The sequence below is a fragment of the Palaemon carinicauda genome, chromosome 1, assembly GCF_036898095.1.
Source record: "Palaemon carinicauda isolate YSFRI2023 chromosome 1, ASM3689809v2, whole genome shotgun sequence".
Taxonomy (NCBI): Eukaryota; Metazoa; Arthropoda; class Malacostraca; order Decapoda; family Palaemonidae; genus Palaemon; species Palaemon carinicauda.
The window spans coordinates 40,243,042-40,262,300 of NC_090725.1; the positions used below are offsets into that span (position 1 = coordinate 40,243,042).

The following is a 19,259-nucleotide window of genomic DNA, read 5'->3' on the forward strand; positions in this document are numbered from 1 at the left end:
AAAAATTCTTTGCCCCGAAAACATCCATCTGCTATGCGCTCTTGGAAATTGTTTTATGTTAATATTGTAAAATATAATGAAAACTACATCTATTAGTCTATATATACAAAAAAAAAAGAAATCTTTGGATAAGCCATGTGGGTTCTTAAGTTTAAAATATCTTACTATTGTACTGCATTCTTTGTGAGTAACAATACATGCACAGGCATGAAAAATGTTGCCTGATATGCATTCAAGTACAGTACTATTCATAAAGTTTTTTTCAGTAAACTGATATTCCGTACATTTTAAATAAAAACCTGTACATTTTTTTAAAGTTAACACAAATCATAAACTGAGATAGAGTAAATATTTCAAGACAAATTTCCCACTACAATCAAGCCAAAGGCATAACCTTTAAACTATTTATACAAGTCTCATGAAAATCTAGTAACTACGTGTATCAAAAATTGCCAAAATCTACAAAAATTAAAATTCAATTAACCATCTCAACACTAAATGTGAGCAGGTGAGGCTTCAGTGTTGTTCTGGTAATTGTACAGGTATCCCACATAAAATTCCTGGCACCCTGCCACTCCTGCTACTTGTGGAACTGAGTGCAATATCATCCTCTCTCTCTCTCTCTTTCTGTCAATTCCTAATCCTTCTAATGACCATCACAACCTTGCAGGTGTAATAGCCTACAAATTACAAACTGATTATAATCTATAATCAAGCTTCCTTTTAATATCCAGCCTTAGTTCAAACAATATCGCAGATAAAAATATCAACGCATCCGAACACCAAACAAACAAAATTGCAAATACAAAGACCGTCCTTGCCAGGTTTTCGGTGGTCACAGTCAGCTAAAACTAATGGAATTTCCTAAAACATACCAAGATGGAGATTTATTAAACTTGAAGCAGATGAGCATAAAATGATACTGGATGGCATACAAGATCAAAAGAAAATTCACATAAAAATTGAGTTTTGATCAAAAGAATATGAAGTACCATACAATATTAGTAGAGATTTTATTTTAACAAATAACTCCAATGAACATGTTAAAAACTTTGCCAGGACAGGCAAAAAATTAAGCCACATGCCTTAAACCTGAATACCTGGCTGTATTTAATTTCTTTTATTTATAGTTCTTACAGAAAATACATTTTAAAGGATAATAAGCTTCTTAACTGAAGTGTAAGAGGATCATATTACAAATAGAGAATTTACAAAAAGGGCAATGATTAAAATGGTTAGGACATGAGATGAAAAGAGTGAAAAGCAATTTGACATAATAATGGGAAAAGAATTACTAACCAAGTTACAATAATTCATGGAAAAAGGACATAGACAAAGATTTGCACTAGACAGGAAGTTGAATACAGTAGAGAATGCACAAGACACAGAAAATGAGAGAGAGAGAGAGAGAGAGAGAGAGAGAGAGAGAGAGAGAGAGAGAGAGAGAGAGAGAGAGAGAGAGAGAGAGAGAGAGAGATTAATAACTAAATATCTATGCAGTACTGAAAAAAGGAGATGTCTCATTAATAAACACTGAGGAGTAGCCTATTAAAGATGCCATACAGTCAATGCCAGCAATTACATAAACATGAAGGGGAGCCAAACAACAGAGGTGGACTAATGAAGCTGTACCAAATCCATCCTATTCATGCCTCGTAGAATATTCGACGGGACAACGAATAAATGATACTAAAAATATCACTACTTTACTACTTAGGAACAAAATAGGTAATCCTAAACTAATTATTCAAAATATGAACCTTGTCATTCTATTATACCAATTTTCTTTTTAAATCTGTCATCAGAAACAACGCAACAAATAGCAATCAAAATATCACAATGATAAAATATCTACCTACACTGTTTGATTAGAACATAGTCTTGATTAGAAATGTTAAATGTCAAAACACTGCTGTGAAGAGTGGCTATAAATTGTGACTGTGTTATGTTACCCGTAAAGTAACTTCAACATGACTCACTTCTGAGTTACATTAGGCTACCTAGTTAAGGTACCGGTGCCTATATTCTTTAATCAGTAACTGTATCATTTATAATTTCACTCTGGAATTTAGATCTGACATGACATAATAATGGCCTATCAAATTTAGATATTGTAGTTTACTTACATTTTTATTCTAGGAAATAGGTTACTTACCACTAAATAACAAGAATTAGCAATTAACATAAAAACCTACAAAAAAAAAAAACTTCATGCATTTCCTTCATATGAAACTGATAAAAACTTAAATACAACTTACAATTATAAAGCCAACTTATATTTAAAATCTTTAGTCTTCAGATTTGTTAACCCCATACAGTACACAACAATTAATCAATGAGACAATAAAGTAATTAATACACAAGGCCTAAGAAGTTAAAGGAATGTAGGGTTGGGTTGATAATCCTCTTATCAAAGTATACACAAAACCTCACAAAAATCAATAAACTACGTAGTCTTGCATTCCTTCATTATCTGATAAGAAAATAAAAGGCTAAAGGCCTAACACATCACGTTAATCCTTTACCAGAATGGTATGCTTTGTACCTTTCTTAAGATGTACCAACAACAGACTAGTTTACCTTAATAAAAACAAACTTTAATTTTGTTTTTTTACAAATTATATTGTACCAACCCATGATAAACTATTGAAAAATAAATAAAAATGATATTTTGATTATAAAATAAATTTTTGAATATACTTACCCTGTGAATATATAATAGCTGACGTCTCCGACGGCTCGACAGAATCCAAAAACTCGCGAGCGATCGCCATGAAGGTAGCGGGTGTGCCCACCAGCGCCAACTATCGGCCAGATACCGCATATACATGTAAACAGCTCCAGTTCTTCTCATCCCGCTGGGTCTCTATCGGGGAGGAAGGGGGGGCCTTTAATTTATATATTCACCGGGTAAGTATATTCAAAAATTTATTTTATAATCAAAATATCATTTTTAAATATTAAACTTAGCCGGTGAATATATAATAGCTGATTCACACCCATGGTGTTGGGTAGAGACCAGTATTAATACAGTTTACGGAGTATATGCTTAGAGTTTTTGACAGTTATATCATAACAAAACCCAACTAAATATAGATACCTGGTAAGGAAGCCGACTCTAACGATTACTCTGCCTTGTTAGTCCGCTTTCCTCACGAAGCCCAGCCATCCTCTTAGGATGCTGAAAGACTCCCAGGAGCTGAAGTATCCAGGGCGACAACCCATACAACAGGACCTCATCAAAACCCTTAATCTGGGCGCTCTCAAGAAATGACATTTGACCACCCGCCAAATCAAAAAGGATGCGAAAGGCTTCTTAGCCTTCCGTACAACCCAATTAAAAACATTTCAAGAGAAGATTAAAAGGATATTGGAATTAAGGGAATGTAGTGGTAGAACCCTTACCCACTACTGCACTCGCTGTAACGAATGGACCCAGTGTGTAGCAGTCCTCATAAAGAGTCTGGACATACTGTATTTTAAGTAAAATGACGCGAATACCGACTTGCTTCTCCAAAAGGTCGCGTCCATAATGCTTCTAAGGGATCTATTTTGTTTGAACGCTACTGAAGTTGCAACCGCTCTAACTTCATGAGCTTCAACTTTAAGCAAATTTACATCCTTTTCACTTAAATGAGAGTGCGCCTCTCTAATCAATAGTCTAATAAAATAAGACAACGCATTCTTTGACATAGGCAAAGAGGGCTTTTTAACCGAGCACCATAAAGCCTCTGAATTACCTCGCAGGGGTTTGGTTCTAGTTAAATAAAATCTAAGAGCTCTAACTGGGCACAGAACTCTTTCGACTTCATTCCCAACAATCTCAGATAGACTGGGAAGTTCAAACGATTTAGGCCATAGACGAGACGGAAGTTCATTTTTGGCCAAAAAACCAAGCTGAACCGAGCAAACTGCTTTATTAGCGGAGAAGCCGATATTCTGGCTAAAAGCATGTATCTCACTAACTCTTTTCGCAGAAGCCAAGCTCACTAAAAAAAAAAGTCTTGAGGGTAAGTTCCTTTAGGGAGGCTGAATTCAACGGTTCAAACCTGTCTGACATAAGGAACTGCAGGACCACGTCCAAGTTCCAAGCAGGAGTAGAAATTTGACGCTCCTTGGAAGTCTCGAAAGACTTAAGGAGGTCTTGAAGATCTTTATTATTAGACAGAACCAAATTTCTATGCCTAAAAACAGAAGCTAACATGCTTCTGTAGCCTTTAATGGTAGAAGCAGAAAGGGAGCGACCATTTCTCAGATCAAGCAGAAAATCTGCAATCTGCGCTACAGAGGTACTGGAAGAGGAAATAGAGGAGGACTTGCACCAGTCTCTAAATACCTCCCATTTAGATTGATAAATCCTGATGGTAGAGGATCTTCTAGCCCTCGCGATCGGTCTAGCTGCCTCCTTCGAAAACCCTCGAGCTCTAGAGAGTCTTTCGATAGTCTGAAGGCAGTTAGACGAAGCGCGGGGAGGCTTTGATGAAATCTCTTTACGTGAGGCTGACGCAGGAGATCCATCCGTAACGGTAAACTTCTTGGAATGTCTACTAGCCATAGAAGTACCCCTGTGAACCACTCTCTCGCGGGCCAGAGTGGAGCAACCAATGTCAACCTGGTCCCTTCGTGAGAGGTGAACTTCTGCAGCACCTTGTCTAGGATCTTGAAAGGTGGAAAGGCATAAACGTCCAGGTGAGACCAGTCCAGCAGGAAAGCGTCTATGTGGGCTGCCTCTGGATCTGGAACTGGAAAGCAGTAAGTCGAGAGCCTCTTTATCAGAGAGAGTCGCAAAAAGATCTATGGTGGGTTGACCCATGTCATCCATAGCTTCTCGCACACAGTCTTATGCAACGTCCACTCCATGGAGATGACTTGTCCTCTTCTGCTGAGGCCGTCCGCCAAGACATTCATTTCCTTGCACAAATCTTGCCAAAGGAGAGATGTTACTGCCTTAAATGGAGTTCCTTCTGATCCGTGGATCAAAGACCTGAGCCTTCCAGACTGTCCAGTGGAGCTCCCTAACCCAAATCCGATGCATCTGAAAACAACACATGGTTTGGGTTCTTGATCGCAAGAGAAAGACCTTCTCGAAGTCTGATGTTGCTGTCCCACCAAGTCAGACATGTCTAGACTGAGTTGGAGATTGGGAAAGAGATACTCACTAAGCCCTTCTCCTTGTTCCAATGTTTTAGGTGAAATCGGAAAGGGCATAGGTTGAGTCTCCCCAGAGAGATAAACTACTCCAGCGATGAAAGAGTTCCCACGAGGCTAGTTCAAACTCTTACAGAGCAACTGTTTTCCTCTTGCAAGTGAAGGACTTTTAACAGAGCTTGTTCCATTTTTGCGGGAGACGAAAAGGGCCGAAAAATCAGACACTGTATCTCCATTCCCAAAAAAAGAATAGTCTGGGATGGGGTACTGTAAGTTACGACTTCTCTACGTTCACTATGAGACCTAGCTCCTTGGTTAGGTCTAATGTCCATTAGAGGCTCTCCAAACAGCGATATAATGACGAAGCCCTGATTAGCCAGTCGTCGAAATAAAGGGAGGCTCTGAATCCTCAAAAAATGTAGAAAGCTTGCTACATTTTGCAAGGGCCTTGTAAAAACAAGAGGAGCAGGAATGAGGTCGGAGTACAGTGCTCGACAGTGGTACATTACTTTCCTGTCCACAAACCTCAGATGTAGTTGAAAGTTTGGATGAATCGGGATGTGGAAGTATGCATCCTGAAGGTCGAGAGAGACCATCCAGTCGCCTTCCCTTAATGCTGTCAAGACAGCTTGGTAGTCTTCATCGTGAAGTCTGTCTTGACAATGAACACATTGAGCGCACTTACATCTTAAGTACTCCTGCAGTGAACGTGGCTGCCAGATCATTGGAGCCATCCCTGATAGTCTTGTTCCTGCAGAGAACGTGGCTGTCAGATCATTGGAGCCATCCCTGATAGCCTTGTTCATGCATGACATAATTGTACAGCAAAACTTCAAACGCTCGAAAAACTCCTAACAGGAGATGGTCTATCTCTGAAGCCGACCATAAAATCTTGGAGCGTCTCATGGCCAGGCGCCGGGGAGAGTCTATGAGGCTTGAGAAGTCTCTCTGGGCAGAGGCAGGAACTCCCAAGCCGAGAACTTCTCCCGTGTCATACCAGACGCTCGGTCTATAAGCCAGTATAAAAGGAGGGAAAGCAAAGGCTGTCTCCCCCAAACTCCTCCTGGTGATCAACCAGTCGCCTAGCAAACGTAAAGCTCTCTTAGAAGAGCGAGAGAGCACTAGCTTAGAAAACAACGGCTTCGAAGTAGCTAGGCCTAGTGTAAACTCTGACGTTTAGGCGAACGAGGAGCAGCAGTTACAAAATGGTCCGGACAAAGATCCTTAAAAATCAGCATGATTTATTTAAAGTCCATAGAGGGCTGAGCAGCTTTAGGCTCCTCTCCGTCTGACAAAGTCCCCAAGGGAATATCAGTAGGAGGGGGATCAGCAACTTCCTCATCTGAAGGAACCTCGTCCGACAATTGCCGAGTCTCATGAAAAGGAGAGACCTGCCGCGGTGGCAATGCTTGACAGGCAAAGTCCACACGCAAAAGAGCAGCAGTAGCAGTCAAGGAAGCGACGTCATGTCGCTGCTGAAAGGACTGACCAGTAACAACAACAGGAGTTGATGGACGCTCGACGTTAAGTCGAGACTGCCTTGACTGCCTAGACTGAGCAGTCAAAACAACCCTTGACTGCGGTGCTTGACGCTCAACGTCAAAACAAGGCAACTGAGCTGGTTGGCGAACGTCCTGAACGTCAACACGAGACTGCGGCAGTGGCTGAATGTCAACACGAGGCTGCGGCAGCGGCTGAAAGTCAACACAGGACTGCAGTGAGTGAGGATCCAAGTCACATGACTGACGTGACAAACTACCGACATCACGTTACATAACGTCAAAAGGACGAGTAAATGCTCGTTTGGGCGGCTGACGGCCAGAGTCTCGTTTAGTGTAACGGCGACTCGAAAGCGAAGGTTCATCGTGAACCTGCTCAACGTCATACTTCTCCATAAGGGAGGCAAGCTTAGTCTGCATGTCCTGCAGGACAACCCATTTAGGATCAACGGGAGTCGGAACGGGCCGAGACGACGAAAACGTTTGTGTTGGCAAAACATTGCCTTTACCGCGACCCTCGGACCCCGTGTTACGCTTGCGTTTAATAGGCGAACCGTCTTCCGACGACTGCAAAGGGTCAGAGCTGTCCCCATGGCTACAGCCAGGACGCTGGACCTGTCCTGAAGGGACTGACTTCCGCTTTAAGGGTCTAGAAACTTTGCTCCAAGGTTTCTTTTGCGAGAAGCCTTCGGATGACGAGGAGAAAACAGCCTCGCTCGTCTTATGGTAGGGGCGATCTTGCGAGACACGCCCGATACCATAGAGGGAACGTTTGTTCGTTGGTTAAAGCCTCTCGTCCCCATAAGTCCTACGACATTACTTCTCCCTGGAGCATGGGAGCCTGAAAGAGGTCTCGGACTAGGTGAACGACAAGCACGAACAGACGAACCCTCGGTCGCAACACTAAAAAACACTTTGCGCAATTATCACTTTATCACTACGATTTTCTGTTTTTGCACTTACTTCACTGATATCGTATTTTTCAATAATTTCACATTAGGCATGAATAAAACTGATTTCTACCTGAAGCACGCAATTCTCCCTTACATCAAAAGGTTATAATTGCGAAATGAGTCGTATAATGTAAGCACATTAGTACAAGCAAAAATCAGTAAACATACTGTATATATCGAATAAAACGGAAATACAGTATATAAAGTTAAAAAGGATCAGTGACTGAGGAGGAGACTAAACACTAGTTCATTAAAGACTACGTTTTCAATCTCTCACCGTACAGTGCCTTGAGACGAGAATAAAAAACTAAAAAAGTTTTATCCTTTCTCCCCGTACAGAGACTTGGGACGAGAGTAAAAAACTGAATCGAGAACAACGTTACTCGCTCCCAAACTCCTTACTTGGGACGAGAATAAAGATCGGATCGTTCTCTCTTCCTCTCTCTCTCTCTCTCTCTCTTGATTTCACACAGAAGAGAAATGCCCACTCACCCTTCGTCAATAAACAGGTTATTTGACCAAAGGAAAAAACTGAAAGGACTAAGAAATTGAAAATTAACAAGTTCCTTTAAATTAGTATACAGTATAAAACACTTCAGTTTGAAAGAAGAATGAACAAAACGTCAAAATCGATTTACTCTTTCTGCAAAGTGAAACCGTGATTCTCTCTTTCTCTATCGTAACGATAGAGCGCAAACTGCGTAGCATAAATAAACCAAATGTTAGTTCATCTTTGAAACAGCACGAAGACTATTCAAAGAAAATCTTTCATAAAATATCTACTAAAAAAAAAATCATTTCATAACTCTTACAGAGCAAATGATTTAAACTTAACGAAAATAAAAGTTGAATGGGCTCAACGTTGTTTAACTTCGGTTTCCAAGTTAGGACCGCCTACTCTCGGACTAGGGGAGGAATAGGTAAGGCCGCATATAAACAAAACATAAAATTTATCTTGATGTTTAGTATAAATGGAAAGCTAATCGAAGAGGCCTAATAAAGGCGGGTGAGATATAAAATATATAGAGGAAAATCTATAATTAACAACAACAATTTATAACGTGATAAGATAATTGCTAAAAGCCTAAAACACACTTCCGTACACTAAGGGAAGGGTCGGCCATCTTTACTCTATGGAAAAAACTAGAGATAAAAGAGCAAGGGCAAAACACTTTTACTCTCCTTTCAAAAGCATTTCTTTTGAGGATAGTATTGAATAATCCAACACGGCGAAAGCAATAAAACCAAAACCAAGTACTTCACCAATTCGGTAGAAAACTCGAGGTCATAATAGTGAGTGGAATCGACTTGTCGATGAAACCGACAGAGAAGAACTGGAGCTGTTTACATGTATATGCGGTATCTGGCCGATAGTTGGCGCTGGTGGGCACACCCGCTACCTTCATGGCGATCGCTCGCGAGTTTCTGGATTCTGTCGAGCCGTCGGAGACGTCAGCTATTATATATTCACCGGCTAAGTTTAATATTTAAAAAACCTAGTATAAAAATCTCTTGCCACCAAAATGCGGGTACAGTACAGTAGCTACCTGGCCTCATTTAGTACATTCTGCAAATACATCTTTGAATATTCAGTATGAGTTTTACAAACACGGAGATATTATGCAAGTACTGTACAGTAAAGGCTAATTAAAAGGCTAAATCATATTTTTTGTTTTAAAACATTTTCACTATGAAGAGATGATGAAGATGACATTGAAGAGATTATGTACAGTCAGGATTTGGGCAAAGCATCATCTATGGCTTAATTAAGGCAGTTTTCATGAAAATAATACACTGATAGGAGCATCTTCCAAGGCTAACACCTAAAATGACTTTCTTGTACAAGCTACGCTACTTCATAGCATATCTTAATTTTTTTTGACAAATGTCAAAAGCAGTAACAAAGGGGTAATTTAAAAGGTTACAGCAATAGATTAAGATGTACTGATTCCAGATATCTAAAGGCTACGCTAGGTAAGGTTAGGTTAATCAGTGTTAATCACCAAAAAATCCTGGGTAGGGAGGAGTTCGCAAAGAAAAGGCCAGCTAAGTTCCAACGTCTTGAAAAGGAATCATATCAATTACATGTAGTTTAATAGAAGTTACAACCCAAAAAGTAGGACAAAACCCATTCATCAGAGGGGCCCAATGGTAACTGAAGCTAATAATGACTATACCAAAGCCTGAATTTTATGAGGTTAGACTGAGGTAGGATATAGTACCAGAGGGGTACATAATTAAGCAAAATGAGCCAGGTCATCGCATCCTGAGATGACATTGTAGATATGAAGCACTTCACTTCCAAAATGCTTATTTTAAGTTTTCTGCAATCGATGTTTGTGAAAAGCATTAAATTCTAGAATCCTACAGACAAAATCTTGTTTCTCCAAAGTGGAGCTTATGAAATTCTTATACTAATAAGAGTAGGCTATGCGATGACAAAATACTGAGTTAATCATGCCAACATATAATAAACAAAACAATACAGTTTATAAACTTAAAAGCAATATCCAAGGCTACCGGCCTTAACATGCTTTCCACAGATAATAAATTATTATTACTATAAAAGGGAAGGAGATCTACCAACCCCACGAGTTAAATTTGTCTCCTATTGAGCTGGTCTATACACAGATAATAAGAAGTTACTCTATGAAGTAGAATAACTCTTGCAACAAATCGTTATGTAGACTAGGCTAAATCCTAGTACAATGTGTAAGCACATTCCAGTCTAAATAAAAATTAGCTATATATTAATGTTACAACTGCTTGATTGAACATGAAATTGATCGCCATGTTACATTAAGATACATATAGACTAAGCTACAATTAAAAAGGTAGTCCAAATAAACTTCAATAGATTCTCAAATTAAACAAGATAGGCTTAATCTCTCTAGTAACTACTGGTTAGTTCTGAGTTACCTAACTGTAAATGAAGGATGAGATTAGGCCTCAAAGGTAAATAGTGATTAACAATGAAGGGCTCATGAATGTTTCGAAATATCAATTAGATCTTAACGATTATGTCCAAGTTCCTCCCATCTCAGGAAGTTGAAGCCTACTGGGCACATAGATGTTACATGGGAAGTGAGCGAGTTTAGGCGACAGTTTCTCTTCTCAATGACACTTGACCATTTCTTATTTTCAAGTAGGCTACACAAATAGGATCAGTATTTGTAAAACCCTAATCAGACAAAACACGGAATTCCTAGATAAGACAGCCCAACACGATTTGTTTACACGGACCGTGCACATCTGGTTTTCTTAACTCTTGTAAAGTAATAGGTTGGCCATGGCACCAGCCACCCGTTGAGATACTACCGCTAGAGTGTTATGGGGTTCTTTGAATGGCCAGACAATACTACATTAGATCCTTCTCTCTGGTTACAGGTCATTTTCCCTTTGCCTACAGATAACCTGAATAGTCCGGCCTATTCTTTACATATTGTCCTCTGTCCTCATACACCTAACAACACTGAGCTTACCAAAAAATTCTTCTTCACTCAAGGGGTTAACTACTGCACTGTAATCTTTCAGTGGTTACTTTCTTCATTTTAAAGGTAGAAGAGACTCTTTAGCTATGGTAAGCAGCTCTTCTAGGAGAAGGACACTCCAAAATCAAACCTTTGTTCTCTAGTCGTGGGTAGTTCCATAACCTCTGTACCATGGTCTTCCACTGTCTTGGGTTAGTTAGAGTTCTCTTGCTTGAGAGTACACTCAGGCAAGCTATTCTACTTCTCTTCCTCTATTTTCCTCAGACTTATAGCATCCTGCTTTTCCAACTAAGGTTGTAGCTTAGCAAGTACTGTAATAATAATAATAATAATATGGTAATGGGGGCCACTCAGTGGGAACTAGGGGTTTTTGGGTGGGGAAAATTTACTGGTGAATCGATAAATAATGGTAAAACTAACCTTTACTTCTCTATACATTATTCTCTGGGACACACAATAAATCCACGAAAAATTGCGCAAAATATGGGTGATCCTAGGTAAAATTTCAGAAGCATGATGCACTCGTTATAAAAGAAAAATAATCACCTAAATTGAAAGAGCATGTGAAAGGCTATATAAAAAGTAGTTTTTATATGAGAGATTAAATAAGGTGGAATCAAGGTTGGTGAGTTTTTAACTCAAATTTTTTCAAGTCAGGAGAGACATTTCCTCTACGAAGATGTTAAATTTTAATGAGCTCTTTAACTAACTTTCTTACGCAAGCACCATCAGTTCCAATTACAGTTTATTGGCTGAGAGCTGTGACATCATTAGAAATCATGGTTTCATAACCAATTATGAACGATTTAAGTCGACAACCAAATTTTACAAGGATTTTAGCGTAGTAATACAGTTACCGCTTAACGTCCACTGGTATCCGTGTTTGACTGAATACTTCGAATAATGGAAAAAACTGGCATTCAGTTCATTTATAGTTGTGATATGTGTTGAATGTTAGTCATGGAGTCCAACGAATTTAAGAGTATTTTCCCCAAATTAAGCATAATTTCCCCAAATTTAGGATATTACCCCCGAATTTAGGATAATCTCCCAGAATTTAGGGTAATGCCTGCTATTTTGGCTATTTTGATGCTATAGCCAAGTTTCACAGTACTCCTAGTGTAGTGAATAAATTTCTAAAAGCTCATTGCATTATCCCTAAAAGATTAGTGTCCCAAGTGCAATTCTAACTTAGTTTTAAGGGAAGACCAGCACATCTAATGCAATGCTTCTGTAAAGATTGCCAAGACAAGAGACGTAGGTGTCAATCATAAAGTAGGGAATTATTTGTTATTTACTTAATCATAATGTAAGGATTCATTTGTGATTTACATTTAGTTTGTGACCTAGGAAGTAGGGTCTGGGGGGGCAAGCCTAGGGGGGAAAGGCTAGGGGTTGTGACCTGGGAACTACTAGGTTAGGTTAGGTGGGTTTGTTAGGTTTTGTACCCTTTTTCAAACCTCAAAAGTGTTAAATATTCATGTTTTGTTCTGTTTTTACACACCCAAATTACCACCTGTGTCCATGGGGAAGAGGGGGTCCATAACAGTAGAACAGCTTATTTGCAGTGGAAATAAAGGTCAAATTTGTTGAAACCACATCATTTACTGTAGTAAAAGTTTTTTCCTTAAAAATGTTTTCTCGTGTTCTATAAATTCATCAAATATTTACTATACAATCACTAAAGAAGAGCACAAAACAGGAATAAATATTGCTAAGCCACAAAGAACATCATGAACAAATTCTAAAATATACCAAAAATTATCCTTATACTGTCCTAATCTACTTATAGAAAGACATTAAAAATACTTGAGGCATTAATACATATATATATATATATATATATATATATATATATATATATATATATATATATATATATATATATATATATATGTATATACATATATATACACATATATATACACACAACAACAAATGTAGCTATTTCTAGTCCGCTGCAGGACAAAGGCCTCAAACATGTCCTTTTGTCTAGGGTTTGGCCAGTTTTTATCACCATGCTGACCAATGCAGATTATAGCTCATAGCAAACCAGCCTAGTGGTAGTCATATATATATATATATATATATATATATATATATATATATATATATATATATATATATATATATAAATATATAATATATATATATATATATATATATATATATATATATATATATTTATATAAAAAAATAAATTCTTCAAATTTCTAAACTATTTAGATGATACTGGAATGAAAACCTTTATTTTCCCTTTGTAATCATAATACTACAGCAATTGAAAGTCTGGTAAGTGTACAGTATATACTAGATTTTCAAACAAGTAAGACAATAGGGAAGTCAATATTCAATTTGCTTTGTGCCATACTGTATAGTTTATACAATTCTCTACTACACTCTGACATTTGGCCAGCTAACCCTTTCGACAGAAACCTGTCAAACTAGCCAAGGTAGACCACTTTCACTAGCCTGAATGAATTAATGACACCCAAATAGCCTCAAGCTAAATGGGCCCTACTTATTTTAACTAACTTATCTATTTAGGGCTAGTTTGCATTCTAACAACAAAGAATTAAACCGTAGCATACCTTGATAACATTATCTATTTAGTTAGAAAGCAAACTTGATAAAATAGCCATAAAAAGGGATAAAAAGTTTCCTTTGTTATTTGCATTACAGTGATCATGACCAGACCACATAAACATCCAAATACAGAATTAGTGATTACGGAAAATTTAATAACAGAGAATATAATACAAATACTGTAAAAATGCACATAATAAAGGGTAAAATAGCTATAAATAAGGATAAAAGGTTGCCTTTGTCATTCGCGCTACGGTGATCACACGCGACTACAGGACGATCCAAAAACAGAGTTAGTTATTACAGAACATTAAATTAATGAACATGTCAAACAAATGCCATGAAATGACTTACCGGTGGCCAAATCTTCTCTCACGTAAAGACAGCAGATAGCACAGTGAGCGATGTCAAAGTACGGGTACATTTTTAATTTGGTGACCTGGTTGGCCATCTCTAGGAAGGCTTCGGGATCCATGATGGATGGTTTTTATAGTATCCTCCTCGTCCCTTGACGTCTATTACCGTTTATTTTCGAGTCTGGACACCCACGAATTAAAAAAGTTAGACGAGAGGGGTAAGTGAGAGAAAGTTCCCGTCGAAAGGAACCAGATATCTCTGCCAGTCTCTTCAGAATAGACCTCCTGGCAGACGACGCGAAGAGGTGCCAGTTGTTAATATTATTTACTTATTTAATCAGCAATATTGCTCTGTAGTAATTAGCAAGATGATATTGCCATGATTATTTACATCTTTAGTATCTTTTTAAACAACCGAATAATCAGTAGATTAAATTAACATATAATAACAACATTTAGTAACTTGCTGTGGAAACGCATGCGCACGAAAGCAGACGATAAAAATAAACTTTTAAGAAAGCGGGAAAGTCATTACTTTTGAATGTTATTATTAAAATTTATGACATAAAATGTCCATAATGTATTTTATTAAACATTACATATTAGTGTTCAGTGTTCAAGTTAAATACAATCATAATCAATTACCCAGCTAAATGATCACCTCATGTTTACTTTATCAAAGGAGTATCTGGTTAGCTAGCGCAGCTTAAAAGATGTTTAGCGGCATTTATTAGAGAAAGATTCTCATAAACAGCCATCTTGCAAAATAAAATACATTTGTTCTCAAAATCTTCACCTTTGAAAAATAGTCGTAAAATTTCTAAAAGATATTTTATCACAATGGATTTTGCATCATAAAATAAACTTACTTGTGTGCATTATTCCATTTTAACAGAAATTTGTGTGTCATAATTTTGATACCCAAATTTCCTTCCCCTCACTATGTTACTGAAGCCCTTGCGCCTATCGCTGATTTAGACATCAGTTTGGTTACCATCTAATTATCAAGTATTAAGAATGCTAGATAAAAATGTACTTAGATTGCATCCTACTAGGTTTTGAACTCTCGCAATATACCCAAAATCAATCCGTCTTCTTTTATATTTAATTAAGACAGAATGGCTGGCAATGACAGGAAACATGAACCAGGGGAAATCCAGTGCCATACTCAGACTAGGCATTCCCGATATGTTGCTTTTATACCATTTAAACATAAAAGTATATCCTCGGGGACCAGATATTCTCCATCGAGTCGTAGAATCCAGACGCTAAACCGATTGTTATTAAAAGCTAAGTTGCAACCATAATTGAAAAAAGCAAAATACTACATCAAGGAAAGCTGTCCACTGCAGAAAATAAACGGTGAAGCAAAAAAACTATTAAGGGTGAAGTGAAAATCTAAATGTAGGAATTAACTTTAATGTGATATACCTTAGCAACTCAAGATTTGCAGATGACATGGTTCTATTCAGTGAATTATTGAAGGGATTGAAAAAAAATGTGATACAAGATTTGAGTAGAGAAAGCAAAAATGTGGTACTAAAAATGAATATGAGCAAAATTAAGATAATGTTCAATGAAAAAAAAAAGCAGAGACAACAAATAAGGGTTACAGACAAACCTCTAGAGATTGTTAATGAATATACGTACTTAGAACAGACAATAAGTGTTTCCCCATGACATGAGACCAAAATTAAAAGAAGGATAAGCATGAGTTGTAAACCTTTTGGTAAACAAAATGAGATTGTGAAAAGTAAAATCCAACCTTCTCTAAAAAGAAAAGTATTTAACTAGATGGCCCTACCCGTATTAACTTACGCATCAGAATCTTGGAGCCTTAATAAAGCTTTAGAAAATAAGTTAGTTAAAACTTAAAGACCTATGGAAGGAATAATGATGGGAAAAACAATAAGACATTAAAAGAGTAACATGGATACGAGAGCAAACTAAAATAGAGGATATTCTAACAACATGTAAGAAAGAGAAATGTATATAGGCAGGACATATAACAAGAATCACAGATAATAGATGGACATTTTGAATAACAGAAAGGGTACCTAAAGATTGCCAACGAAGCAGGAGAATGAAAAGAAGACGATGGGCTGGCGAGCGAAGAAAATTTGAGTGTATAGGCTGGCATAGAAAGACCATAAACAGATTTGTGTGGAAGGACATATATGAGGCCTTTATACTGCAGTGGACTAGCAATTGCACAGCATCCTTGGGCCCAGTTAGTCCAGGGTTTAGGATACATGACCTCACTGTAAGTGTTGAAATAAGTGGGCGACACTTGGGTCCCCATATCATGGCTGGAGAAGAGGCCTCTACGCCTCTCTCATGGACTGATGTTCATGACTAATGTTTGGGTTTGTCATTGGCTGGCCATAAACCTTTGGAGCCTACATTTTTCAATGCGGATTCTGCTTGGTAGTACAAGGACAGGGATGTACTTCTACAAAAAAATTTCTGTTGCACAAGGTCACACGACCTGATCCATCAACTCTAACCCCGTATTGGTCGAGCTGGCAAACTTCAATTACTAAGCCAATTTTGTCCCATTTGCGCAGGTGAGGAGCATTCAGGTTTTGGATACTTGCATGATCCCAACTGCAAGAGGTGGCTGGTACTTAGTATGTTTTGATCAATGCTCGACCTTTCTAATGTTGGGGTTGCATAAAACTCCTTTCCAAGCAGCCATAGTTTGTTTGATACCAAGTAAGGTAAGGCAATACCGGCCATGGAGAATTTTGATGGAGTCTCAGATTAGACAGCCGAAAACACATATTGCTCGTAAAAGTTGGGTTTCCCTGTCAGGAGGCATCCCTGTATTGGAGTATTGCACGTTGGTAAGCATCAGTGGTGAGGTCACGATTGGGGCAGTGTTATTAGTGATAAGGTATGTCATAGTCTTGAGGGCGACTTCAGCCCTACAGATGCTATAAGGGAAGGCTATTGGTATAGGCAGTGGTGTATGCCCCAATCTCTAAGAAACTGTCTGCTGGCACTGGATGTAAATTCATGTCTGCCATCAGAACCTATTTCATTGAAAATACTGCAGGAACCAAATGTATGTCCCAGTCATGCAAGGAAGCCAGAGGCACCAGCAGAGGATCATTCCACGATTAACCGTTGGAGTAACGATCAACAATAACTGGTAAGACACACCTTTGTAGTAGAAAAAATTACCCCGCACATTAGAATGGATACTCAAGATGGCTTAGGGTGTGGGTGGTGCAGATGGTTGAGAAGGGGCCATGCAGTTGCACTGGAGGCAGATGGCAGGGAGGCTTGCGATGGCTGGAGTGATACCCAACCAGCAGAAACAGGAGGCCTTATCATCTTTGTAAAGATAACATTTTAGATTTGACTTGGAATAAATATACTCAGCTTAAATTTGTTGCTCTGAGTATAAGCTTCAACTGAAAAGGAATACAATTCAACATTAAAAGTAATCCTTTCCGGTACAGCCCAGGAACATAAGTGGTGGGCTACCCTTAAGTCTGCACTCTTTGGTATAGACTTAAAAGTTCCTCCTTTACTGAAACCAGGCGATTCTGTCACTTAGTTCAAAGTAAAAGGCAACCCTTTTGAGTGTTTTGTTTGACAGTAAGCAGAATAATGAGAGATTAGATAATTTTCATTACCGTTTTCCCAAGGCTAAACTATCTAGTTTAGCTTTTTGGTCCCGTGAAATGAAAATTCTCTTGATGGACCTTGATACCTATAGAGTTGACCCAAATCATACTTTTTTTTTTCTTTTTTTATAAAGATCACAGATATCTTAGCTCCTAAGTTGTCTGTTATTTTCGGTAAAGTTAGCAAGAAGTTCTTTTTGCACATGGAGAATGGGTAATGTTAATTAATCTATCAGGTAAAGTGTTTGTGGTAGCTCTAGTCCTACTAATTAATACCCAGTTTCTATATCTCATACTATATAAAGTTTCTGAACGCTTTTTGCAAAACATCTAAATAGGTATGATCATATGTTCCTTTGTTTGCCATTTGACTTTCACAAAGGCTTCAGAGCATGTGATGTCCTTCTTACAACCTCCATTGTTGTATAGAAATCTCTTGATTGCGTTTAGGATGTTCATATGATTGGCCTTGATTTAGCGCTGCCTTTGACTGTGTTAATCACGAGGTCCTTGTTTTTAAACTGAAACAGTTGGGAGTGGATGGTTCTTTTCTTAGCATCATTGTGGAATTTTTAGATAATAGATTGCAAACAACAGTTGCCGGTAGGCACCATAGTGAATATCGGATTGTGATATCTGGTGTTCCTCAGGGTAGTGTGCTTGACCTGTAAGGACACCGATCCCTTCGTCGTCCAGAAAATCGACAAACTACTTATTTATTTAAATTCTCTCTTCGCCACACTGTGGTTTCCTATGTATATATATTCCGCTCTACCAGAGCTACATTTTGATATATGTATCGTTTCATAACATGTTTCTGTTAACCCATAATTCATATATTTGTAAGTGTAAGAAAATACATATATTTTGGCGGGCACTTCAATCTGATTTGGCGCCAACGTCATCCTACCTTTCCGTCCGCACCTTGTAATATACTTCCGTGCACATTCGAATAAAGTATCAGTTGATCTTGGTGACCGTTGTCTCACTGTCCTTACAACTGGTGACCCCGGAGTTGAAAGTAGCATCAGCGGTTTTGGCTTTGCCATTAACGGACTTATTACGGCCGTGCTACCTTCTACATACTCCGTTACCTTAGGCACGAGCCTGCCTTTGGTTCTCCCACACTTTGGTGAACGTAAGGCAGTAGGATGAGCTTAACCGACATATCAATTTCTCACCTCTTCGCCGACTCGTCGTCTGGCCACGATGCAGGAAGCAACACGCCCATCGCACCCAACGGCCTCGCCTCCACGCCCAAAGTCAAACTGCCGCCCTTTTCTCAACACAACACCGCTTCCTGGTTCCTGAGAGCAGACGTACTCTTCCGCGTCGCTAGACTCAGCGACTCCTGCGCCAAGGCTGACATCGTTCTCACCTCCATACCTGAAGAAGTATTCGACAAGATTTCCCCATGGCTCGACGCCCAGGCCGGCCAAGTTTCATACGACGACCTGAGAACGAAACTCATCGGTATCTACTCCTCTGTCTCAGCAAGGGCACAGAAAGTACTGGACCTCGCCGGCAAGCCCATGGGTGACACCTCTCCTGTCGAGGCGTGGGACGAGCTAACCGGCCTGCTTATGCTCCC

General features: G+C 38.7%; 1 protein-coding gene across 3 annotated transcripts in view; it reads right to left on the minus strand.

Moving 5' to 3' along the window:
* Positions 1-19,259, minus strand: part of LOC137647618 (trimeric intracellular cation channel type 1B.1) — a 97,431-nt gene that overhangs the window by 38,363 nt on the left and 39,809 nt on the right. Inside the window, exon 1 of one of the 3 annotated variants that reach the window (XR_011045589.1) lies at positions 14,032-14,314. The exons of 1 other annotated variant lie outside the window; for it this stretch is intronic. Coding sequence is in view for 1 of the 2 variants with exons in the window: in XM_068380772.1 (XP_068236873.1) it covers positions 14,032-14,152 (121 nt within the window). In the remaining variant the exon portion in view is untranslated. Of the gene's footprint in view, positions 1-14,031; positions 14,315-19,259 lie in introns of those variants that run through there. One more of the 3 variants, XM_068380772.1, reaches the window with a different exon arrangement.